The sequence below is a fragment of the Eurosta solidaginis genome, chromosome 4 (assembly GCF_040869045.1).
Source record: "Eurosta solidaginis isolate ZX-2024a chromosome 4, ASM4086904v1, whole genome shotgun sequence".
Classification (NCBI taxonomy): Eukaryota; Metazoa; Arthropoda; class Insecta; order Diptera; family Tephritidae; genus Eurosta; species Eurosta solidaginis.
The window spans coordinates 175,505,577-175,533,467 of NC_090322.1; the positions used below are offsets into that span (position 1 = coordinate 175,505,577).

Genomic DNA, 27,891 nt, shown 5'->3' on the forward strand with positions numbered 1-27,891 from the left:
TCAATTCTTCCTTCACTGATAACGAATGGAAGAATCACACTTAACTTCCAATTTTGCATGTCTGTTGCACTTTTCCAATAATTCGGTCAGCAATAAGCTTCTGACGCCTTGTTATTTTTAAGCCGTTCTCACTTGCGTTATCGGCCGTTCTTATTCCGTCATCATGAAACTTATATGTATATCGCTTTTTCTGAAACGGTCTTATATTCATCGGTACTCATTTTATTTCAGTCCACATATTGACACATCGCAAAAAAGAAAAAATAATACTTGCTCATAAAATAGTGAAATGCAGGGACCCAGGTGAAGATAAACAAATAAGTGCAGCATCAGCACATTTGCCGTTAGTTTACTTTCGGTAAGTATTGTAAATAAATTTGTTCCTTTTTGTGCTGGCATAAATGCCATAGTCATAACGTCATAGTCATAATCATATTTCTACGTAACTAAGTCCTTTAGACAACCATGCTCCATGCTGATGCTAATCATCAATTAGCCAGAAAGACTTGGAAATTCTCTCGTACCACCTAGTCTGATTCACAAGTACTCATTCAATAGAAATAGATTGGGTGAGGTTAAGATTTTCAAGACCATACTGTTGTTGTTGTTGCGACAAGCACACTTGTTTTGGGGGACAGTTGTCGATATTGATGGCCCTTTGGCGGATATAGATCCGGTACGTACGATCTTGCCTCATATTCAACAATAAATTTAATGCTAAAGTGGTAGTTGCACAGACCGAAATAAACCAGTCTAAAACTAGATAAAATGTGATTAAGCAATTCCAGTTGAATTACTTATGGTAAGTTAAATTAATGTGAATACCTTCAGTCATGATGTATAAGTTTATGACTCATATGGAAGAGGTCATAGGTCCAAGTGCTTGGGCTGTAAAAAAGATCTAGGAAGTCTCTGCCAACTCTGAACAATGCTGTATTAGCCAAAACTTTTTTTTTTAACTTTTCGGAATACATAGTTTGATGGTAGGCAAAAAACTCTAGTCCAAAGCTAGTACATTTTCTGAGTAATTTGGTATTCCACTGCACCGAAGTGAAGTATTAAATGCATTCATGTATGCGTATGTAGAACGTACGCAAAATGAGAATTAAAAGCGAGTGCAATGCGTTTTGGGTAAGCAGCGGGAGTAACACATACTACATGAGATATGAGGGAAATATTTCGTCCTACCGTCGGAAGGTTCAGCGGACAAGATGTAATATCTACACATTGGATGATAGCTTCACCGTAGCCCGAAATACAATCCAGACCATCTGGCTGTGTAATTAAAAAAAAATAACGTGATACCAAATCTGAAACCTTCTAAAGTTCTTATATGTGTGTATATTCTGTAACGAATTTAGTGAAATTCCGCTTATTCCAAACCTTCTACTAACGTTCGAATCGCTAAACTGTTGAATAAACCACTCCAATATTCTGTATAGCAAAATGGTCTTCATTAGACTGATTTGGGAGTAGTACAATTATACTTCACAATTAAACTTCACTTCCCAACTGATAGCGTGTTTAAATCAAACTGATTAGTCATGCCTCAGCTTGCGCTGCTTTTATACTCTCGGTTTCCTCGTTCATTCATGTATATTAGTAGTTTGTATCCATATGCGTGTGTATATGTGAGTACTACTTCGGCTGATGATGACATGCGTTTGTGAGTATCTCTCTGCTGCCTTGTATGGATGTGTGTACATGATGATTGATTTGTTTACGTACATACGAGCGGCTGCTTAGAATCGGCTTAGTGGTGCTAGTAATAGTAATACGAATCATCATCTTTTGCTTTCTGTCCAGAGGAAAAAGTGAAACCAAATCTGAAACTCTCTGACGTTCTAATATATACACTGATCATCATCATGTGGTGTCTGTGCAAAAGAAATCGTGTAGTCTTTACCCAGAAGATAAGGTGATCCTTGATCAAGTAAAGCAAGGTGCTTCGCAAATGGTTAATACTGTTTATAGGATTACGTTGCAAAGAGCAGTGAGAGCATAACCATGCTTTTATATATACTATAAACCTTATTTAAGCGACCGACGTGGTGTGGTGGTAGTGTGCCGGTGTTGGTGTGCCGCCTACCACACCGAAGTTCGTGGGTTCAACTGCCGGTCAAAAGCAACATCGAAAATTTAGAAAAAAACATGTTTCAATTAGATAAAGGGTTTTCTACCATGAAAATCTTCTCAGTGAAAATTCATCTGCCTTGCAGATGCCGTTCGGAATCCTCATAAAACAAATAGGTCCCATCCTGCCAATTTGTAGGGAAAGTTAAAAAGGGCACGACGCAAATTGAAAGAGAAGCTCGCGTTAAAATCTCGTCGGAGGTTGTCGTGCCTTACATTTATTTATTTATTTATAAACCTTATCTTAGAATAGTTTTTTAAGGTCCCCAATTCTAGAGCTTATGAAGTAGGGCGCTTTTCAAAAGATTTTTGAGATTGGGCATTTTGGAAATTCTTCCTTTAAGTGCTTAGTGAGTGGTGCTCTTCAAATGCTGTCATACTACTTAAGATATTATAAAAATAGCTAGATAATTACAAAGTACATGTCGATTGGTATACGCTTATGCCCAATATACACTTACTCATATCTCGAGCAACCCAATCTATTAAAAAGACTGCATTAAATGAGCACTTTAACATGTAAACTAGGTTGGTTTTTTATTACGATTTTCAACTAACAGTGCTTATATATAGCCAACTACAAATGTCCCGAATGTAACGAGGATGTACTCTGAGCCTCGCCCGTTCAGTCTGGGCCCAGCAAAAAGGAGAGTGATTCACGGCTCACCGTCCTACAAAAATACGTCAACAAATCAGGCTATTCTTTAACATATAACAAGAAGGAAGAAAATAGAGACAAATGATTAAGCATTAGTTTTCACTAGGTCAAATTTGACCACAGACTTGGTCATCTATCTATAAATCTTATAAAAAAAAGTCGCTAAATGCCATGTATGCACATCACTTCATACAGAATGCTCCGATATTAAAACGGTTTTTTGCATTTGAAAGCTTCGCTACGTGAGATGGTACAGTTAATATAATTTGAAGATATATATTATAAGGGTGTGGCAAATTGCCAAAATGTAGTAAAATATCATAAAATTTTTGCTTACACAGCTATAACTCATAAACGGATGGATGGATTTAAAAAATTCTACTTTTCCTTGATTCATTTCTTATATCAGCTAAATTGTTTAAACAAAAGTAACATTTTTACCAAAAAATGTGTTTGTGTGGCTGTTCGCTGTAAACTATGCGGCCTAATTGCTTTTGAGTGAGGCATGATGCGACACATACATACATACATATATAGCATTCGCTGCGTTATTTAACTTCGGTCGTAGGTTTATAGGTATGTATGTATGTACATCGCTACATAGTATAAAACAAAGTCACTTTTTCTGTCCCTATGTCCCGTTTAATACTTAAACCTTTAAAAATACGCAACGGGTTTTGATGCGCTTTTTTTAATAGATAAAGAGTGATTGAAGAGGAGGGAACGGATGAACATATTTGGCTGAAAATTGGTGGAGGGGTAGCTTAGTACCAGGAGACAAACATAGGAAAATTTTTATTCCGTACTGGCTAGGGTCTTGAGATCAAAACGTGGACCTGGGTAATCCTGGGATGTGTTTGTACAATATGGGTAACAAATGGAAGCTGTTTATGAGTACTTTATAACAGAGTAATTTTTATACCGCTGGGTGACTAGGGTCTCAAAATATAGGCCAAAACCTGGACCCAGATACCCCTAGAATATGTGTGTAATAGGAATATCAAATGGAAGCTGTTGCTGAGAGCTTTAAAGTAATTTTCATTGTGATATTCGATTTAGCCGCATCAACCTGGCAAAACTGATAAATATGCATGCGAAGCCGAAATAAAGACATGAATTAATAATACCCACATAACTATTTACATACGTCCTATTCGATTTGCCTGGCAATAAGGGATGAAGAAGAATGGGAAAAACTTGAGAGAAGAGAAAAGGCGGAAGGAGAAGGAGACTGAGAAAGAGATAGAGTGAGACGAAGATAGAGATAGATGAAGCGAAAAGACGAAGGGAGGAGTGAATAAAAGGATTAAGAAAAATGGGTGATGGGGGAAGCAGAGTTAGACGGAAAAAGCTTAATAAAATATATGCAATGATTCAAAGTTCGATTCGAGCTCAAGGCCAGAACAAAAATTTTTTCTAATGATAATTATTGTTATTTTTTAATTTTTCTAAATTTGAAAAATTGTATTTTGTTTTTGGAATAGAAAGTAGAAAATTTTTCAGACAACCTGCCATAGCTGCGCAGATAGATCCATTTCGAAATTATTGTTCTGGCCTTGAGTTCGAATCGAACCTTGAATCATTTATCAATCGGCCGATAAAAACAAAAACAAAATGTATGTAGATAGACCAAATTTAGGGCAGAACAACGTCTGACGGGGCTGCTAGTATCATATAAACGGCTTGTCATACAACGTCAAATGCATTTGCCGACCGTTTTTACTACAAAAGACAACTAAATTGCCCAATACGTGAAAGCGACAGTTGCCTAACGGCATGGTACATTTGATATTCAAATTTCAGTGTGACCTAACGAAAATAAGGGATAACTACTCCCTACCATTACACCAAAACCGCGACTAGCAAGTTTAAACTTTAAAGCTATGTTAAGCAAAGAAAATGTCACTCACCAATGGAAAAGGACTGACCGACTTCTTCCATCATAATCAATCCACCAAGATTTCCTTCTCTCTTAAGCAAAAAACCTTAAATGAAGTTAGGATCAATGGATGACATGAATGGCGTCTTAGGTACATTTATAAGTCAAGAAACTTGCCACGCAACAGATTGTTGGGCGGCTCTCAATCCCACTCGCTAGAGCAATTCTCAATGAAGCGACGTTATTAAAGGGATCCAGCAAACCCAGAAAAATAAAATAAGAAAGGTTACTCGGATCGACGGTTTGAGGGCCATAACTATTCGCTCTCCCGGCAGGAGGGTTAATATTAGACAGCGCTAGTACAAGAAAGAGAGAGCAGAATTAGAGGGAACGCCGCATTCTCTACGGATGTACCAAGTAAAAAACGACCGAAGGTCCCTCGGAATTTCTAATTGGATTTTATGGCACAAAAAAGAAAAGAAGTGACTGGCGAGATTTCTTGAGCGGACCAAACTATTTAAACCATTACGCGATAAGCAAGTAAATACATGAGCGTTATCAAATTTATATCCAGCAGAGGTTTGTCCATATCTTCAACGCCCTCCTAAGCCTTCGTCTTAACGACAAAAGATTTAGACAACGGGCGACCTGTTCATATAGGGACATGAAAATAAATGTCTTACGACTGATATTTCAGATCACTCTACGCTCTCCATCGGAAAGGACATTCCACAACCTGCGAAAAATCTTTAAATTCAGTATTTCCAAAAAAATAACAATGGGGGACAGTAAAGTTTCAGAGGCCACTCTTTGTTGACTGCCAGTATGCTTCAAGACCATTCGAATCTAACTTGATAAAATAAGATATGGTACTAAGGTGCTAAGCGAATCGTACCTATTGGAATATTTGGAGGTATATAAGCTGTAATTTAAGGGAGTTTTATCAATACCGACCCACGTCAGAAAGTAACGGTGGCCTTACCACAGTAGGGGGCGCTGCTGTGGCGAACGGTTTTTCTTCCTCATATTTAATATTATACCCCCCTTATTAGGCATGTGGTCGTACGACCAAGATGAATATCCCATCATCTTATATCTATAGGAAAGAGAGTGAGAGCAGAGCCGTAAGCCAGGGAAGACAAAAGCCCTACAAGCGATGCGGGCATCTCGGGCCGACCGGAGAAGACTATTGGAGGAGGGTACGGAGCAGAGAGAATAAGAGCTTTGTCCAGGAACCATAGTTCATCCAGCGCACTTGGAAAGTAAGCGATTAGAATGGGCAGGCTAACCGTTTTGACAAGAAAAGCGGGTCTAATATTGTTGGACAGAGTGACACCAATAGCGAGGGAGGACCTACCTCGGCAGCAACAACATCGAATGCTGCAAGCAACAAAGTCGGGGGAAAAGTGGCGGATATGTAGGTGGGTGTTAAGCCAAAGGGAGGTAACACAAATGAAATTTTTTTTCGCGATAAAATGTTGCACTGGTGTTACCGGCACTCATGAAATGGGTTACTTGGCGCCCTGCAAAATGGTTGAGTTTGTAGGTATTGGTGTTCTTTTTCTTATTCAGAGGAAAAATCTTCATGAAATGACCACACATACTTCTAAAAGAGCCTAGTAAAGGTAACAGGGTAAAATTTTTAGAATAGAAATCGCCATAAGACTCCGGTTGTTCCCGAGAGCATGACTGACGTAGCGAAACAGTCTTTGACTGTGCCGCAATCTCTTTGGACAGATGTCTACTAAAAGGTGGAGATCTGTAGAAAGAACCTAGTTCTTAAGCTACCTTATGAATTTGGTAAGGTTTTCAATCCAAGATCATCGACCCATACGACAAACGACGCATCATATCACGACAACTGCCGCAGAGATACTAATATAAATTGTCTCGCTGCTTTAGACATCGATCTGCGTTTCATAGCACAAATACGCTCTATACATACTTCAAATATTTGGAGAACACCCATGAAATGCACAAAATGAAGCTTTATTTTATTATGATTTTTATCTCGTTTTTCAGTACAAACACTGTTGAGCTTTAAGCTCAGAAGCCGACCGAACAAAGATGCTAATGCAAAATTCTGTTACTAAACGAAAAACTTTAATATTCGCATTTTTTGGCATTGCACTGGGACTTTGCATAGGCACTGTGCTCAAGAATTATCGCGCCCTCGAGATTGTCAAACGATGCAGCATAAAACCAACTGGACAACAAACACCATTTGAAATTATAGGCATGAATCCTGAAGAGGAGACGACAAAAACGTCACAACGAAATTTGGTATTCGTCGGTGTTATGACAGCAAAAAATTTCATTGAAGGACGTGCGCGTGCAGTTTACGATACATGGGGCAAAGAGGTGCCCGGTCGTATAGCGTTTTTTCAGCTCCGAAGGTTCCTACTCGAAAGAGATGCCAGTTATAGGTTTAAAAAATGTAGACGATCGCTATCCACCTCAAAAGAAATCATTTATGATGCTCTATTATATGTATGAACATTTCATAGATAAATTTGAATGGTTTATAAGAGCCGACGATGACGTATATATTGAACCTGAAAAATTGGAGCGATTTTTACGCTCCATAGATAGTTCTAAACCACAATTTATAGGTAGTAATGCAAATGCCAGATTCAAATTGGCGAACTTTAATGTTTTATAATTAAATAATCAAATATATTTACAGGTCAAGCGGGTAAGGGGAATAGTGAAGAGTTTGGTCTCTTATCACTGGAGTTCGATGAAAACTTTTGTATGGGCGGACCTGGTGTTATACTAAGTAGTGAGACCCTACGTAGAGGTGAACATTTACTAGATTTTATGTTTTTTATAACAATAGCAACTTTCGAAAATTTGTTTTTTGTAGTGGCACCTCACATACCGACTTGTCTAAAGAATCTCTATAGCACTCATGAGGATGTGGAAGTGGGACGATGTGTGCAGAAATTTGCTGGCATACCATGCACATGGAATTATGAGGTAATTGTCTATGTATTGCAAGTAATCCATTGTTTTAAATATCAAACATCCAATTGAGCAAAAAGGCTTAAGTCCATTAAAAATTAGCTTCTTGAACTCATTTAGTAAAGCTATAGACCTAAGAAAGTAGTATATCAAATTTTCATATAAAAAATTTTGTATATAGCGTTCATTGCGTCTGGCTTTGACTGCATGTCAGCTTGAGTAGGCGTAGAAGTAAGAGGAGGCTTCAAATGTGTAAGAATTTCTAAGAGATTTATAGAAATCATACACCAGACTTCCATGGAAAACCCGTTCGTTTTTATACTCAGCTGAGCAGAGCTCACAGAGTATATTATTTTTGTTCGCATAACGGTACCCTGTAACGGCATAAACTAATCGAGATAGATATAGACTTCTATATATCAAAATTATCTGGGCGAAAAAAGAAACTCATTTAGCGATGTCCGTCCGTCCCTAAACACGATAACTTGAGTAAATTTTGAGGTGTCTTGATGAAATGTGGTATGTACGTTCCTGGGCACTCATTTCAGATCGCTCTTCGAAATTGACCAAATCGTACTATAACCACGCCCACTTTTTCGATGTCGAAAATTTCAAAAAACCGAAGAAGTGCAATAATTCATTGCCAAAGACGGATAAAGCGATGAAACTTGGTGGGGGTGGGTTGACCTTATGATGCAGAATAGAAAGTTGGTAAAATTTTGGACAATGGGCGTCGCACCGCCAACTTTTAAATGAAGGTAATTTAAAAGTGTTTCAAGCTGTAATTTGGCAGTCATTGAAGGTATGATGAAATTTGGTAGGAACGTTACTACTATTACTATATATGTGCTAAATAAAAATTAGCAAAATAGGATAACGAACACGCCCACTTTTAAAAAAAAAAATAATTTTAAAATTCAAATTTTAACAAAAAATTTAATATCTTTACAGTATATAAATAAATTATGTCGAACATTCAACTCCAGTAATTATATGGTGCAACAAAATACAAAAATAAAAGAAAATTTCAAAATGGGCGTGGCTCCGCCCTTTTTCATTTAATTTATCTAAAATACTTTTAATGCCATAAGTCGAACAAAAATTTACGAATCCTTGTGGTAAGGGCATAGCTTCTATGACGATAACTGTTTTCTGTGAAAATGGGCGAAATCGGTTGAAGCCACGCCCAGTTTTTATACACAGTCGACCGTCTGTCCTTCCGCGCGGCCGTTAACAGGATAACTTGAGCAAAAATCGATATATCTTTACTAAACTTAGTTCACGTACTTATCTGACTTCATCTTGATATTAAAAATGGGCGAAATCCGACTATGACCACGCCCACTTTTTCGATATCGAAAATTTCGTAAAATGAAAAAAATGCCATAATTCTATGCCAAAACCGAAAAAAGGGATGAAACATGGTGATTGGATTGGTTTTTTGACGCAAAATATAACTTTAGAAAAAACTTTGTAAAATGGGGGTGACATCTACCATATTAAGTAGAAGAAAATGAAAAAGTTCTGCAGGGCGAAATCCAAAGCCCTTGGAATCATGACGGGAATACTGTTCGTAGTATTACATATATAAATAAATTAGCGGTACCCGACAGATGATGTTCTGGGTCACCCTGGTACGATATCTCGAAAACGCCTTCACATATACAGCTAAGGTTCACTCCCTTTTAAAGCCCTCTGGTCCACATTTATGGCGATATCTCGAAAAGGCGTCCACCTATAGAACTAAGACCCACTCCCTTTTAAAATACTCATTAACACCTTTCATTTGATACCAACGTCATACAAACACATTCCAGGGTTACCCTAGGTTCATTTTCCTACCTCGTGATTTTCTCTTATTTTGTCACCAAAGTTCTCAGCTGAGTATGTAATGTGCGGTTACACCCGAACTTAGCCTTCCTTACTTGTTCTAACTACGTAAAGTGTGGTAGAGGGCTTCAACCGGCTGTGCAGCGCAATGGTGAATTGTGTTAGAAATATGAATGTATGAAAAAAATACTTGGCAAGCGAGGCTATTTTGGCTTCAAGTCATCACGGAAAGCGGGGGTAGGTTGACCTGGAAGGTTAAACGTGGCCTGATCAAATCGTTTCCGAGATGTTTAGTCTAGTAGGCGGTGCTAGCTTCCAGAACGTACCTCATCAATGTCAGGCACAGGATAACACTGCCCAAAAATTTCTGAAAGTGTCTTTACCGCTACAAGAAGAAGAACGTCTAGTTGGAGTTGAAAAACCCACAGCTTACATTCAAGTCTACAACAAATATATGCCATCAACTTTCACACGAAGCCCTTGCAAAAACCCCTTCCATTCGCTCAGGCTTCCGAAACCCAGATTAAATCTGAAGTCCAGATTTTATGACATAAGCGAAAAGCCTGACGTACTCGAATGTAAGCCGCGCGAAGCGACTATTGTCCCAAAGTTTCTGACATCGCCAGTTTAAATTTTTATATTGTGACGAATATTGGCATCACTAAGTGATACTAGCACCACTAAGCTAATATTAAGCAGCCACTCGTATGTACGTAAACAAATCAATCATCATTTAAACACATACATACAAGGCAACGGAAAGATACTCACAAAAACATGTAATCATCACGCATATACTATGAGAAACGCCTAAACTACAAATATAAATGTATATCGCTGGTAACCAAGCAAAAGATTCTAGAAGGCGAAACGTCTAGACTTTTGGAGAAATATGCTGACGAGGCAGCATAGAGTATAAAAGCAGCGCAAGCTGGGGAATGATGAATCAGTTTTGATTTAAGCACGCTACTGGTTGTGAAATATAAGTGTTATTGTGAAGTACTCTCAAAGCAGTCTAATAAAGACCATTTTGCATTATTGAATATTGGAGTTATTTATTCAACAGTTTAGCGATTCGAACGTTAGCAGAAGGTTGCAAATAAGCAGAATAACCCAAAATTCGTTACAATATTTTTTATATTTAACATATACATATTTGACAAAAAAAATCAATATGTAGAATTTGGGAAATAGATCTAAACTAAAGCTACCAGCGAGAATTTCGAGACCCGAAAAATCGAAAACTCGGGTTCTCGCGAGATTCTCGTTTCTCGAAATTGAATTTATGTAGCCGCTATGCTGACAGTATTTATGCACTCTGATTCTTTTTGCTTGTAGAGAACTCCGTTTCTCGCAAGGTTCTCGAAACTCGAAACACTCGTCAGTTTTACGAGCTCCTTAACATTCAGTTTAGTCCCTGTATTAGTTGTATTTCGGTGTTTTTTATTTCTGTTTTTTTTGTCAGTGTAGCTCGCGAGATTTACAGGTATTTCGAGCTTCGAGAACCTCACCAGAAACCGAAACTGGCGAGACAAAGTTTTTGGAACAAGCTCGAGAATTCGTAAGCACTAATCTAAACTATATACATATATATATATATATTGTCACGGATATTACCACGCCTAAGTTATCCCATCACTAAGGTGATGCTAAGGCCATGCCAAGCAGTATTTACGTTAATAATCAAATCAAGTATACACATATATAAGGCAGCCCAGAGAGATGTCACACACAGATGCATTTACTTATACGGCTATGTGCGCGCGAGAGACTGTAAACTACAAACATTTGCATCAATAATTCAATCTTTATGTGTTTACATAAACGAATAAATAATTGCGTCTACACATATGCACGTATACGAGCAGCGGAGCGGCAATGCACAAACACATGCATATATCTTATCTCAGTGGTCACAAGAGAGGGCAATAATTTGTGCACGTAGTTGTGGCTGGCGATTTTGTAGCCGAAACAACTAGTAACTTCTGGAAATCGAAGAGCCTAGAAGTATGCAGCGTAAACTATAAAAGCCGTGCAGGCGAGTAAGAAGTAATTCAGTTTGATTTGAATTGTCAAGCAGTTACGAGTAAGACGATATCTAGCGAGCAATAGCACTATTATTTTGAAAGTCAGTTTCCTTTAAGCTATCAGTTTGGTTATTAAGCTATTCGTTGCACAGTTTGAGTGTTATTGTGAAGTATTTTAATAAAGGCCATTTTTCCATTTTCAATATTGGAGTTATTTATTCAACAGTTTAGCGATACGATCCTAGCAAAAGGGCAAATAAGAGGATTTGCAGGAAATTCGTTACAATATATATATATATATATATATTTCCCTAGATAAGAACTGTATGAGTTAAGCGGGGATTGCCCTTATTGCTTTAAATGTATGAAATTTTAATTTGAAGCAATTTTTAATTTATGTATAATTTATTTAACAATTTGGGAAAAAATTTAAAAAGTGTGACATCAGCTGTCGTCTTAGCTGTTTCGATATACATTGTAAACCTCTCCAAAGCCTTTTCTCCCGGGAGTGTGATTTGAACCCGCACTCCTATGATGGTTGAAATGTTACAAACGCATTCAGCCACGTCATGCCTTATTGTTGTAAACCTTATCCCAATTGCCTTCTTTGCATATTTTCTTTATGCACAGTACAACTTCGTATGTAATCATGTGTTAATGTTATGCGTCGGTAAGGCGGATAAAGCTGGAGACATTGGTGCTTTATCGGTAACCGTATCGGTGACCTTTTAACAGCTGATTCGACCAACCTTGTGAGAATCAATGCAATCGATTATTGGTGACGCTAAGGTCGTAACCGTATCGTAGCCAACCAATTGGGTTTTGGTTTACCATCGTAACGATAAACAGCTGATTACGTTAGGGATACGGATACAGCGATACGACATACGGCACCAATGACTCCGGCTTAAATGTGGAACAAAATTCGACAGTTGAAATCACGTAAAAGGGTTTGAGGGCAAACTAGTTGTGGTTCCGAATGCAATAGATGCGCTCAAGTTTCGAACTAGAAAGTATCCCTACGGGGATAGTATACCCAGGTCGTACGGTCACCAGGTCTAGACGAGGTGCGCCCAGCAAGACTTGAATCGCATCCAAAGAATCAGCGCTTCATGCCTGCCACCAAACGCATTGGATATGCTCTTTTGTACGCTAAACACACGCCCGAGACCAAGAGCCGTAGTAACCCTTTTTGTCATTTAGCGGCCCCGTAAACAGATCAAGCTTCCAAAAACGCCAACTGCCCACTAACGCTCAACATTTTCATACAGGCAAAGTTTGCATAGCGACTCAAGCTGCAGTAGCAAGGAGTCTTATCACAATGTTCCATATATTTTAACCACAGTTGGTTCCTTGCGTGCATCCAATAGTCAAGATTCATGCCTAGTGCAATGATGCAAGCCACTAACCGTCGCTAGTTAGAAATGGCGAGAGCCATCCTCCACTTGGTTTTACTAAAGCAATGGGTAGATCTTTTTCCTCTGTTGCCTGCAGCGGATGTAGAGCGGAAAGCTTTACAAGCCTACGATTTATTTGATTAAAGTAAACGTTTAAGATTTCGTCCCTAGAGAGAAGCCTATATTACTCAATTGCCTACTCAGTTCAAAGGGGCACTTTAAGAGGGTTATATGGTGGCTGGCTCCCAACAAATTAAAGTCCTCTGCAGTGTTCAGTTTGTAGCTTCAAGGAGTTACTTGGCTGCCAAGGTGCTTAGAAGCAAGTGCGCTGACAACAAGATAAACGTGGTGTCCTCATTCACAGTGAAATACATTTTTCTCCTTTTTGTCCATTCCAGATGAGGCTGAAAGTACTGCGCCACTGTTCATGCCGATAATAGAAGTTTATTCAGGGTACGCTGTGAATATAATAGTTAAACTTTCTTCCGTTTCGAAAACTTGAAAAGGTTCTTCCCAATCATATCGGGTCTTGCAGTATTTCTGACCATTATTGGTACACTCGGCTACTTTTTTCAGGGGAAACAAATTCAGACATTGAATGTTTTAACAAAAAACACATTTGCCAGTTAGTGAAACGATTTCTAAAAGACTCCGATTAGTGTTTGAGCCCGAGTAAACATATTTTTCTATCCTCGGATTTATAAACTCTGATCTAACGTCTTATGTAAGGAGCTCTTATAAGAGAATTCGTCAAGATACTTTATCCGACGTCGAGATCATGATGAGTACCAAAAATACCAGGGTATACGAAACGTTACCATTTCTGTGGCATCATAATGACGAGCTGTTTCCTGCCGCAAGGATGGCAATGAATACATATAAGAGTTACGGTAGGTTTCGAGGGCGTGTGTTTGAATTTGCCACATTTCCATTCAGAGGCATTCTTGTTTCTTGTGAATGTGCGTCTTATGTGAGTGCCGGGTGGAGGCGCATTCCTCCAAACAGAAGATTAGAAACCTCAGTCGTTATGTCTGTAGTCTTGGAAATTGGCAAAGGAAGTTGAATAGATTGTGGTTGTTGTTGTTGTAGCGATAAGGGCACTCCCCGAAGGTCTTGGCCATAAAAAGTTTTAAGACAGATTACGTAGTTGGTCCATAGTAAATTCGTTGGCCTAATTATATCGCCCAAGATTAGTCGTCCTGTGTTGAGTTCGAATTTTCAACCATAAGACATATTTATTTATTATTACAAGGGTTAATGCAAAATCATGCCATCCTGTATGTATTGACATTTGCATTATCTCTATTCCTTTTGTTCACAATTCTTTTTCTTACATTCTGGCATACAGTCCACTTTTCTTATATATACCGCTCGCTATCGAATAATTGCTTTTGCTAATACTTGCCAATATATTTGAGTACCTTACTTTGAATTAATAAAGTTATTTGTTGTTAAGAATTAAAGTATTCTCGAGTATTGATTTCGATTTGGAAACCACCGCATCAGAGCAGCAGAAGCATTTCCTGCCGTACTGACAACCCGCTACAGGTATTAGCCGCAAAAGGTGAATCTACAAGAGAAGGTAATAATCCGCATCATTTTTGCAATTGCGTCAGCAAGGTATCATACATTTTACATCTAAAACCGGCGTGACATTCATTTGCCCTTTCAACACTTTCCTTATTGCCGACCTTTCGTACATTTCGAAAGTTAATATCGCCTTTGATTTGGCCTCTGCAAGCAGCAATAACTAAAACATCAGCGGAGAGCCTTACATACATACATACATATTCATTGTAATTGTTAACCACAATAAATAAATTTTTACAATTCAATTATTAGTTAAAGAAAATGTCTACTTTCGTCAAAACGCGTGATTCTGCCCTCAACGCCATTAAGCGGTACATGACGAAAAGTAAGGACGGCGATTTTATTTTGGATGTCGATAATGTTGAAAGCTATCTGACATTGTTGAGTGAGCAATGGGCTCGTTTCAACACCGCGCAAGATGCAGTAGAGGTTTCGTGTGGAGCCGACAATATTGAGGTGGAGGAAAATGCTCGCATACAGGCCGAAACCTGGCGTTGGCAAATTTTAAGCGCGTGCAGAAATGTAGAGCTGAATCTGTGTCGCAACCAATTTCGTCGTCAGCAACTGTGTCTGCATCCATTCGACTGCCCAAAATGGATCTTCCAACATTCGCCGGCGATTCAACTGAATGGATCGCGTTTTACGATACTTTTTGTTCGCTAGTCGAAAACAATACTACCTTGTCGGACGGGCAAAAGTTGTACTATCTGCGTAGTTGTTTAAAAGGAGACGCCCTTAGCATAATAAGTGGCTTTAAGATAAGCGACGCAAACTATACTGAGGCGTGGAACCTGCTCAAGGCGCGTTACAAGGTTATGCGCGTCATCGTTGAAGCGCATATTAGGTCACAAATTACTCTGCTGATGCCATCAAAAGCGTTCTTAATGCATTTCATCAGCACATTCGAGAGCTCAAAGCGTTAGGTAGGCCGGTCGAGTTTTGGGACGATTGGCTAGTCCACGAGATCGTTAATAAACTAGCGTTCGATACCCGGAAGCAGTGGGAGTTGTCGCTGGTAAGCGATGAACCACCAACCCTTGATCAGTTGACTACCTTTTTAGAAATACGTTGCCGCTCGTTAGCGATGCTAACTACGCCTGATACCCAGACCACAGTAGGGAAGGTAACCACGTCAAAATCAGCTGGAAAGTCAACAAAAGTTTTGCACGCGATCTCGGAACGAGCCAATACGCGATGTCTATACTGCAATGCAAGTCACAGGATTTATGCTTGTGAGAAATTCCGCAATCTAGATGCCACCGCCAAATCGAAATTCCTTAAAGAATCCAAAGCGTGTCTTAACTGTTTGCGTCCTGGACATTTCAAAGACCGCTGTAACAGTACCTCCGCATGCCGTATATGCCACCAACGGCATCACACACTGCTTCATGGTATGGGAGTATCAACCGCTAGCACTATAACAGCTCATTTCATCGCTGAGGCTGACTGCAATGCAACGACTGCTCCATCTGCTATCCCCCTTACAACTTTGTCGACTAGTACCGCATCCGCTATCGTTAAACCACCATTAACTTCCGCTTCCACATCTGTTTCGTCATGCCTGAGCTCTAAGGCTGACCCGCTAGCCATAAGGCAACATGCCGTTTTGCTTTCAACCGCTGCTGTGAAGGTTCGCGATAGTTCCAATAGATGGCAGACAGCCTGCCTCTGTTATTTGATTCGGGTTCACATGCGACGTTCGTAACCGAGGCGTGTGTGCAGCGTTTAGGACTACCCCGAACATCGGCTTCCGTAGTGGTCACTAGGATCGGTTCATCCCAAGGAGGTCGCTGTAAGGGTGAGACATCACTTTTACTCCCATCGAGTTTTTCGGATGACTTCTACTCAATAGACGCCTTGATTTTACAAAAAATCACAGGCGACTTGCCATCGCAAAAGCTGGACATCCCTGAATGGCCTCATATTCGGGGGTTGGTTCTGGCAGACCCGGACTTCATGAAACCCGGACGCATCGACATTTTGGTTGGAATGGATGTCATGGGCCGTCTCATCTGTACCGAACTCCGCAAAGGTCCACCCGGCACACCGATAGCGCAAAAAACAGTATTCGGTTGGACTTTGTGCGGAAATGTTGATACTTCGCCGTCGTCAACCCAACAAGTACAAACGCTGCACTGTGATGTGCAAATCGATCGAGCTCTGACTAGGCCGTGGGAACTTGAGGAATCTCCACGTAAACAGCATTTGACGTTCGCAGAGCGCTTCTGTGAAGATCACTTTGCATCTACGCACTGCCGGTTGCCTGATGGTCGCTTTCTAGTGGAGTTACCGCTGAAAGTTGACGTGCCATTGGGTGACTCTCGCGACTTCGCAGTTCGCAGTCTGCTGCATATGGAACGGAGGATGACTCGTGACACCAAGTTGCAGGCACATTACAACGAGTTCATGCAAGAGCTTATGGAAATGGGACATATGGAAGCCGTAACGGGAACAACGAATAATGCTGTCTATTACATGCCGCATCATGCAGTGTTGAAGGAGTCCAGCATCACGACGAAGCTAAGAGTCGTTTTCAACGCTTCCGCCAAAACTTCGTCCGGAAATTCGCTAAACGACGGGCTGTTTGTTGGACCGCAACTGCAACAGGATCTGTATTCCATACTATTACGCTGTAACAGCGGATGTTGCTAAGATGTATCGTCAGGTATGCGTATCGTCGAAGCACGTGGATTTGCAACGCATCGTTTGGCGTTCTGATCCATCTTTGCCTATTCAAGACTACCGCATGCTACGAGTGACCTATGGTGTGGCGGCCGCGTCTCATTTAGCTGTAAAAGCCCTACAACAAACCGCGAAAGATTCGTCGAACAGCTGCGAAAGATCCGTTTCAGCGATTCTTAATGATTTTTATATGGACGATTTGCATACTGGCGCATCTTGTAAAACTCATTTGCAATCATTACAACAGAACGTGTCGGAGATTTTGAAGGAAGGTGGTTTCGAACTGCGAAAGTGGGCAACGAATTGCAAAGAGCTGAACGAAAGTATCTCCGAGTCATCAGGAAGCATATCACACTACGTGGTAGATGGTAAGGACGTACATGCGCTTGGTTTAATGTGGGATACCAAGCAAGATCATTTCACCTTTGCAGTCAACCTGAAGGAGGAACCTACACGTCTAACTAAAAGATCGTTCTTGGCCGATGCTAGCACATTGTTCGACCCTTTGGGCTTACTCGCTCCGGTAACAATCAAATCGAAGATGTGGTTCCAAGACGTTTGGCGCTCTGCAGTTGGGGATGACCTGATCCCAGACTCGATCTCCAGGGCGTGGCTCGATCACCGGTTTCAGCTGCAGAAACTGAGAGAATTGAGGGTGAATCGCTGGCTTGGATCTGGAACAACCGGGGCACTCACCGAGCTACATGTTTTTACTGACGCTTCGGAACGCGCTTATGCTGCTGTTATCTACGCTCGCACCTTGCAATACGACGGCACGGTCACGGTTTCTATCATTTCGTCGAAAACTAAGGTGGCACCGCTCAAAACGACCACACTGCCGCGTCTAGAACTTTGTGCGGCGCATTTAGCTTCGAAGTTAGTTCGTAGCGTGTTGAACAGTTGGTGCGATATCCGTTACCCGCTGTACGCTTGGACGGATTCGACGATCACGCTAGCTTGGCTGCAAGCACACCCTAGCAGAAGGATGACCTTCATAGCAAACCGAGTTGCCAACGTTCAAGAAATCTTGCCTCCCGAGTGTTGGAATCATGTGCGTACAGCATTGAATCCTGCTGATTGTGCTTCAAGGGGTATATCGCCTTCTGATTTGCTTGGACAACAGCTGTGGTGGAACGGTCCTGATTTTTTGAAGGGTGCAAACCAGTTCTGGAAGGAAGGTTCCTTGAAGCCGCACACAACCGATCTAGGCGTCCGCAACAAGGTCGTAGCCCACGTGATCAACTCGGATGACCACTGGCCAGTCATTAGGAAATATTCGTCATTTTCCAAGTTGCGTCGTATCATCGCTTACTTATTAAGGTTTATATCAAACTCTCGTGCTGCTATCAAACGCCTCGATGAAAAACGAGCTGGGTCTTTAAGCGGTCTGGAGTTAATGGAAGCTGAACGCTGCTTAATAAAGTATTCCCAAACCCTTTACTTTGCTAACGAGATCTCCTGTTGCACCGCAAATCGGCCGATCCCGGTACGCAGTATCTTGTTGCGCTTGCAGCCCTTTCTCGACCCGAACGGTATTCTTCGGGTAGGTGGACGACTAAAATCCGCAGAGGTCACGAATGATGTCAGGCATCCAATAATTTTGGCTAAAAATTCCCCGCTATCTCGATTAACAATTTCTGATATTCACCGTTTTACATTACATGCTGGGCCGCGCATAATGCAGGTCGTATTGCAACGTCGCTACTGGATAATTGGCGTCCGCAGTTTAATCCGTAGCATTTATCATAAGTGTGTTAAGTGCACTTGAATCAATCGCAACGCCTCCAAACAGTCCATGGGTGACCTTCCAGCGTTTCGTACGACTTACTCTCGCTGCTTCACACGCACTGCGGTCGACTTCGCCGGTCCCTATTCGTATAAGTTTACCCATGGAAGAGGAGCGAAATCCATTAAGGGATATATTTGTTCTTTTATTTGTATGTGCACGGGTGCGATGCATCTGGAGTTCGTAGGAGATCTGTCGACCCCTGCATTCCTCAACGCGTTCAAACGTTTTATTAATCGTAGAGGATACTGCAAGACCATGTTTTCCGATAATGGCACGAATTTCGTCGGAGCCGAGAAGGAGCTTCGTGTCTTACTTACTTACTTAATTGGCGCTTAACCGTCTAAACGGTTATGGCCGTCCAACAAGGCGCGCCAGTCGCTCCTTCGCTCCGCCAACCGGCGCCAATTGGTCACACCAAGGGAGTTTAAATCGTTTTCCACCTGGTCCTTCCAACGGAGTGGGGGCCGCCCTCTACCTCTGCTTCCATAGGCGGGTTCCGATAGAAACACTTTCTTGGCCGGAGCATCATCTTTCATTCGCAGCTTCGTGTCATGTACGAAAAATGTATGGAAGACGATACGCTGCAGAATTTCTTCGCTGATTCGAACATAGAATGGCGCTTCAATCCACCGACCGCGCCTCACATGGGTGGATACTGGGAAACCGGTATAAAACGGATCAAGTACCATCTGAAACGCGTTTTAGGTGAAACCCTCTTGTCTTACGAGGAATTCAGCACTATATTAACGGAAGTGGAAGCTTGCGTAAACTCCCGTCCATTGTGCGAGGTTTCTACGAATGCACTCGACCTCGAAGCTCTAACACCGGGGCACTTTATTATCGGCGAACCGCTTAAGTCTATCCCGGAACCTGAGAGTCAAGGGTTCCGGGGAAATCTCCGGCAACGGTGGCAGTTGATATCATCCATAATACAGCATTTCTGGCGTCGTTGGAGAGACGAGTATCTCGTGAGTTTACAACGCCGCACCAAGTGGTTTAGACCGACGCGTAACTTTGAAGATGGATGTGTTGTGGCTGTATTCGACGAACCTACCCCTCTCAAAAAGTGGACACTACCGAGGGTAGTTCGATGTCATCCGGGAGCTGACGGTCGCACAAGGGTCGTCACGGTAAAGACTCCTAATGGCGAATTCAAACGGCCGATTACGTAAATATGCCTTCTACCTACGAAAGGTGATTTATTTTGCGAGAACGAAGAATCATGAAGACACATTTTTTAACCATGTTAAAATTGCTCACATTTTTTATATTTTAAATATTTTTTTTTTTTTGTTAACAGTCGAATCTGAACATAATAATCTAATTCTGTTAAACCTTTTTTTATATGATTAAATTCTGTTAAGTTTATTTTTCTATTTTGTAAACATAAGAAATGTAAAATCAAATGTAATTTAAAGTTGAACGTATTATACGTAAAGTTGGACGTATTATACGTATGTATATAGTTCAAAGGCGGCGGTATGTTGAGTTCGAATTTTCAACCATAAGACATATTTATTTATTATTACAAGGGTTAATGCAAAATCATGCCATCCTGTATGTATTGACATTTGCATTATCTCTATTCCTTTTGTTCACAATTCTTTTTCTTACATTCTGGCATACAGTCCACTTTTCTTATATATACCGCTCGCTATCGAATAATTGCTTTTGCTAATACTTGCCAATATTTTTGAGTACCTTAATTTTAATTAATAAAGTTATTTGTTGTTAAGAATTAAAGTATTCTCGCAACCACCGCATCAGAGCAGCAGAAGCATTTCTAGCCGTACTGACAACCCGCTACAGGTATTAGCCGCAAAAGGTGAATCTACAAGAGAAGGTAATAATACGCATCATCCTGAGTTGTTTGCCTCGTTTATGTTCATTTCAGAGCCTTTCCTAACCATTTTGATCAAATTCAACTCCCGTACCTTTGAGGTTATCAACAGGCATATTATCCTGGAGGAATTTCACTGTTGTCGCATGGCATAAACTTGGCAGCGGAAGACACTGCAATAGTTAAAAAGCTGGACAGATTAGCTACTATTGAGTCTTTAGTGTGGATTGTAAATTCCCTATCACCGTTTAAGCTCTCCCCCTTTTCCTTCCTAGAAGGGTATTTTATATTAGTAAAAAATTAGTAAAAAACTGACAGTCCATGTCAGACGATAACTGAGTTTCAATGCCGTTTACTTTTCCCGTTTCCATATATTCTAAAATCGTTTCGTGCCTTTAGCTGGCTGATTCGCACACAATGTTTGCTCTCAGATAGAGAGCCTTTTTTGGGTTCAAATATCCTACAAATTCTGAGATAGGGCATTTTTGAAAAGTATTATGAGTTAGGGTATTCTAGAACTGGCAGCTGGGATAAGGTGCTGTTCTCTTTAGCAGTCGAAAGGTAGCCTTTTCTAGTGTGATATATGGGCCGATTACGTTAAACAAAACTAGTCTTTGCATTTCCTCCTTTTCCTAGATGCAATACATCCTAAGGCACAACTCAAGCGGGCCGTATGCATTTACTGGCAAATTGAAACGTAAAGAAATTCACAACGCGATCTCCCTTCATCCCATCAAGCAAGCGCCCTTAATGTATCGTCTACATTCATTCGTACAGGTACGCTGTGTTACTTCTAACTGTACATTAACACCATTTTATTGAGATCTAACCAATATTTTCTATTTGAAGGGCCTCAAAGCAGAGGAAATGCGGCAAGAATCTCTCGAGCTGCATCGTGATATAAAACGCATGGCAAACTTTTTAGAAATACCTAGTGATAGTAGGTATTTAGTGCCTGGAATCGAATTAATACCCGAAAAGACAAATAGTGAACAGCACTATGAGGACCACAGTATTTTGGGTAAGTTTCGACCTAATCTATATTCTTACGTATCTCGTAGCATTCGTAAATGCTTCCTCATCCTATAGGCATTAGTCCCGATTTGAAGAAATTTACACCCACATCAACAGCCGAGCTTCTTGAATGGTCCTTCATTGCACGTAGCCTTTACTCAAGTGAAAATGCAAACCCGAAGCATAAAATCGATTCGGCGCTGCGTGAGGGTCTTGAAGATGTCATAACCGAGGTGATGGAGAATATAAACAATTATTCCCGGCAAAGAGGACGCGTTATTGAATTCCGTGAGCTACTTTATGGTTATAACAGGTTAAATTCATTGCATGGACAAGATTTGATACTGGACTTATTGTTAATCTATAAAAGATATCGAGGCAAAAAGATGACAGTACCGGTGCGTCGGCATTTGTATGTGCAGCGTGCTTTTACGGGTACTTTTGTTAAAGAGTTTGATGAGGATTTCTACAATGTTACTCTGCAAAAAAGTAAGTTCATAAAATTAGTTATAGCGTAGCAAAGATACTGGCTCAGAGAGTCAAGTCAAAATAATTATGATTGGTTTGTTTTTGAAGATTAGCGCTGCAATGAAAAACGTCGATAATTTAAATTTATCCATCCCCTTCAGCCTAAATTCGCGACCAGCTCCCGAGACCTGCTAACTTTCTGTTTTGCGAAGCTCTCGAAGAAAGATTATCCATGGAATTTTTTCTATTTTCCAGAAGTTTGCAGCGTGACAGAATTCATTGTGCTACAGTCCCATTCAAGCTGCATCGACATCAATATTATCGCAGTTAATCTATTTATCTTTCTTGTAGCCGCCTTCAGAAAGACGGAGAGTGTGAGCAACTTAGACCTCTCCAACACATAGCCTCGTTCAAGCAGTGTTGAGTGATATGATTCTTTATACGCTCCAAATGCCCAAAATCTTTCCCCTGAAACTCTAAAAAGCGACGCATGGAGGAAAAGCTAGTTCTCTATCTCGTTCTCCTGCGAATTACAGTAGATGATGCTCACATTAAAGAAACGGTACGTGGGCTCTACATGCATTTGGCTCCAGCTTCGAGATACTTAGCCAGGCTCGATGTCAGTGTTGTCTTAAGGATGCGAAAATCTACTTAAATGTCAGCAGAGATGCTTATCACTAATTTGGCACAACCCGCCTCGTGAGCGAAAACTAAAAAGCGAAATACCTGAATATTCTTGTCCTCCCTCCACTTGCATCTCCAACTCAGTGGAGGTCGCTCTGTTTTCAATTATGGGTGCCGATAAGAATACTTTCTGAGCCGAAGCGTCTTCATACATTCGAATAACATGACCTAGCTATCGATGCCTTTGGGCTTTTATTCGTTGCACTATGAGCATATCAGCGTAGAGCTCGTACAGCTCGACATAAAAACTTCACCGTCGGCATCACATACAAAACCGAAAATCTCCGGAAAACTGTTCTCTGGAACACACCAAGCACCATCCCATCCTCTTCTAGCCATACATCAGGGCAGGTATGATGAGATAAGTCCAAAGTAACACTTGTTGGCAAGTGCTTTCAAAAGAAGAAATTGATATCTAGGCTGACTTTGTTTTCTCTCGTTCATCTAACACAGCTGGGGTTGGGGTTGGACACTCATCGAGCACTACTCTATAAACACTCCAGTCACCATAGAGAGGTGCACCATTGGAGACCCAGGAAGTACAGTCCAACGCTTGCCGTGGGGACTACCCATGTAGAAATAGCAAGCGGTATTTTCATATCATTCCTTTCTAGTCAGTTCGCCGGAGTGATCGTGCAGTGTCATCCTCGGCTCAACTGCAATTTGTCGGGCTTTTTTGGTTGAGCTGAAAATTTAAATAGGCCTCAAGGTTGGCTTTGTTGTTGTTGTTGTAGCAGTGCTTTGCCCCACGTAATAGCTGCGGCTTTGTGTTTCCTTCTGGCGTTTTGGCGGAGTTGGGAGATGCAATGCTTCCCTGACCTGTTTTTGCAGTCCTAACAGGAATCAGTGTAAAAAATAGTTTTGAAATACATATTGCTTATTTTGTGCCTGGCGTGGTGCCATTTAAAAACCAAATTGCTATTGATTTTGTGCCTGGCGTGGTGCCATTTAAAAACCAAAAAAATAACATTTCGAGAAATAACGGAATTTAAATATTATTGAATAACGGAGCTACTGGGAATAACAGAGATATTGTGAATAACGAAGGAACATGTGAAATGAAACGACAATCTAGAAAGACCATTTTGATTTTGTACCTGGCGCTATGGTCATAGAATCCTACCATTAATCCCGAAACCCGAAATAAGGTATTTTCATATTCCCACTAATAGCTTCACCCTCTTGAACTAGAACATGAGACAAGTTAAATAAGTATTCTCGTGAAGGTGGCCGTGTTATGGTGTAGCTGGTCTCAAGTGTGTAAAGCATCTCCCCACGAATGTATTAGACTAACATTACACTGTGAATATATATTGTAACGAATTTAGGGAAATTGCGCTTGTTTGACACCTTCTTTTACTGTTAGAGTCGCTAAACTGTTGAATAAATCACTCCAATATTCCGTATTGCAAACTGGTCTTTATTTAGCTTACTTTGGGAGTAGTACTTCATAATTATACTTCACAACCAATAGCGTGCTTAAATCAAAACTGATTACTGATTCCTCAGCTTGCGCTGCTTTTATACTCTCTGTTGCCTCGTCTGCATATTTCTCCAAAGGTCTAGACGTTTCACCTTCTAGAATCTCCTGCTTGGTACATGTATATTTGTAGTTTGTGCATTTCTCATAGTCATATGCGTGTGTATGTGTGAGCAACTACTTCGGCTGATGACCACATGTGTGTGTGTGAGAGATCTCTTCGTTAGCTTGTACAAAAGTGTTGCTAGCTTTAATGTGTACATGTATATACGAGTGGCTGCTTCATGTTTTTATTGTTGCGTGATTACTTACTAACTAACAGCTTAGTGATGTCAACATTCGCCACAATATATCAGTATTTCTTTCTTCTTATATCAGGTTTCTTCAAACACATTCTCCGCACTGGCATGGAACGAATATCCCGACACCTTACATTGCCAGGCTTACCAGCAGCCAATGATCTCTTCGACAGTACGACTGAAAATGCAAGAATTGTATTTGTACTACCCATCGCCGACCGTTATGCTACATTTAAACGTTTCATGGAAACCTACGAACGAGTAGCAATTAAGCAGGATACCAAATGCGACTTGCTTGTAGTAATCTTTGGTGACATATCAAATGTGCAAGGCCACTTACAACTGCTACTCGAACTGCGGCAACGTCACATTTACCAACACATCAATTATATACAACGAAATGAAGAATTTTCAAGGGGCGTGGCATTAGATGTAGCCGCACGTTCATCGTACATACAAAATGGTGATATAATCCTTTTTATTGATGTGGATATGGTATTCGAATTGGAAACTTTACAACGTATACGACTCAACACTTTGCAAGGGCGTCAAGTATATTTGCCAATTGTATTTAGCCAATATGATCCAAAGAGACGAAGTGAACGTGACAAAGAAACCACCGTGGAAGCATTTACACCAGCGGAGGAGATCAGCAATGAATCTGGTTATTTTCGTCAGTTTGGTTATGGCATTTGTGCTATTTACAAATCGGATATACTTGATAAGGATATAAATGGCTTTGATAAAGATATCACCGGATGGGGTTTGGAAGATGTAAAGTTTTTAGATAAAATTGTTAAAGTTGGTAATCGTCGAAATGATTTTCTAGTCAATACTGCCGAAGTACCGAGACAGTATAATGATGCAGCACAAAATATGAGACGTTTAAGTATATTCCGCGCACCAGATCCTACTTTGGTGCATATGTTCCATGATATTAGTTGTGATGTCAAGCTTGATGCTCCACAGTACAATATGTGTTTAGGAACGAAGGCAAACTCATTGGGGAGTACACGTTTAATGGAGGAATTATTTTATAATAATCAAGAGAACATTAATTTCATTATAGATTTTAATAGGAAACGGAGCTGAAGTGAGTTTTGATAAGCTTCCAAAGGAGCCCATATGAAAGAGAGTTTTCTTAATTTCAGAGTTCCCAAAAGCTTTCATCAATCCTTGAATATCTATATTGAAAAATCTTTTTTGTCTGTCTCTGTTATAAGGCATTAGGTGGAAAGGGCCTATTATTAATTCCGTTAGGTTATTATGTACATTATACTGATAATAAAAAATCATTATACTAAGCGAATCCAGATCTGAGTGAAATAGATTAATAGCAATATGATAGCGGATACAATAATAATTTCAAATAGAAATTTAATCAGTACATAGAGCATAAAGGGTACGGTAATGTATACTTGTAAAATAAAGGAAACATATATGTTGTATTGTACATATCGCACACTAACTACAAAAGAGTCATAACTTAAAATTTTTCAAAATCTGTTTTTTCCATAAACCAATTCACATTACACATCTCTAAGTGCCCCTTAAATTTCGTTGTCATTATTTTCTTCTTTAACTGGAAAATTACCGTTATGCCAATTTTGGTGTTGATTGCATCGCTTGCGCTGTATCAACTAATGAGTACTATTTTTAGCTGTGTCAATGTGCTTAAAAACAAGTGAACAAATTTTTTACGCATAAAGGACTAATTAAATTTCCTTAAGGGCCAATTAATGGTGACTTATAACCATATCACCATAACCAGATAAAACAGCTGATCCAACCTACCTTATGGAAATCAATGTAATCGATTAATGGTGCCATACCATAACGCTAAAGGGCGAATTAATGGTGACTTATAACCATAAAGCCATAACCAGATAAAACAGCTGATCGAACCTATCTTATGGAAATCAATGTAATCGATTAATGGTGCCATACCATAACGCTAACTCGATTACATTGATTTCCATAAGGTACGTGTGATCAGCTGTTTTATCTGGTTATGGCTTTATGGTTATAAGTCACTATTAATTCGCCCTTAACGCCATAACCATACCAAAGCCAACCAATTGGTTTTTGGTTTTTCGCCATATCCATAACCTATAAATATTTGAGTTGGTGAATTTATTAACTTTTTATAGATTTTATTCATTGTTTTGGAAACGTTATGATGAAGAGACTTATTTTTTGTGCAATATGTTTGTAATTTTTGGCGTTTTCTTAATTTTTATGAAATTTTCATGATTTTTAGGTTAAGGCACCATTAATTGATCACATTGGAGATGGTTATGGATATGGGTATGGTTACGATTATGGCGTTAGGGTTAATGGCAGCATTAATCGATTACATTGATTTCCATAAGGTAGGTTCGATCAGCTGTTTTATCTGGTTATGGTTTTATGGTTATAAGTCACCGTTTATTGGCCCTTAAAGCGTTTATTTTAAATTCTGACTATCTTGTTGCAAAATAGTTTTAACTTTGTTGTGTATTAATTAAAATTGTGTCTTTTTATACGTAAATAGTAAGTAAATTTGCTTGTATTATTGTTAAATGTGCCTTTTTTTATGAAATAATTGTCATATATAATTGTCATAAATAGTCATAATTCAAAATTGCTATATATTTCGTCCGTAAACAAATAATTACAAAAAAATTTCGTCAATTCATTTTATAATAAAGGTCTCCTTCTTTGTAAAACTGGATTTCAGTATAACATTACAGACGTTTTCACATAAGCCGTTTTTCTTCTCTCCTGAACATTTACATTTTTCAAGTTGTGACTCTTTTGTAGTTAGTGTGCGATATCTTATATATAAAATTCTCGTATCACAGTGTTTGGGAACTCAGAGAAAAAATCGTTCTAAAACGAGCGAAACAAGTTCAAAATTAAGAACATTCGTTGACAAAAGTCTGTTAAGTACGTTTTTTCTTGACTCGTGACCGATGGGCTTGTTTTAAGAACAGTTTTTCCAAGCACACCGTTCGTATTTTACGACCAGTTTGGTATTGATGTGTGAACCTTCTGTACTCATTTCAAGCACTACTTGGGCTTGATTTAAGATTTTTCGTTCTCACGCTTCGAGAACGATTTGTGGTCGATTTAACATTTTTCGGTCTCAATTCAAGAACGGTTTGTGCTTGATCTT

At 39.9% G+C, this 27,891-nt stretch overlaps 2 protein-coding genes across 2 annotated transcripts in view; one reads left to right on the forward strand and one right to left on the reverse strand.

Annotated features, from left to right (window-relative positions):
• The window catches only part of LOC137250675 (uncharacterized), a 320,882-nt gene that overhangs the window by 277,500 nt on the left and 15,491 nt on the right, over positions 1 to 27,891 (reverse strand). The window lies entirely within an intron of this gene.
• Positions 637 to 26,049, forward strand: Chsy (Chondroitin sulfate synthase). The gene is given in 9 exon segments (XM_067783877.1): positions 637 to 676; positions 6,693 to 7,049; positions 7,051 to 7,282; positions 7,357 to 7,470; positions 7,537 to 7,649; positions 21,426 to 21,566; positions 21,639 to 21,810; positions 21,879 to 22,292; positions 24,814 to 26,049. Coding segments are annotated over 8 exon segments (2,511 nt in total). The 5' UTR covers positions 637 to 676; positions 6,693 to 6,737; the 3' UTR covers positions 25,827 to 26,049.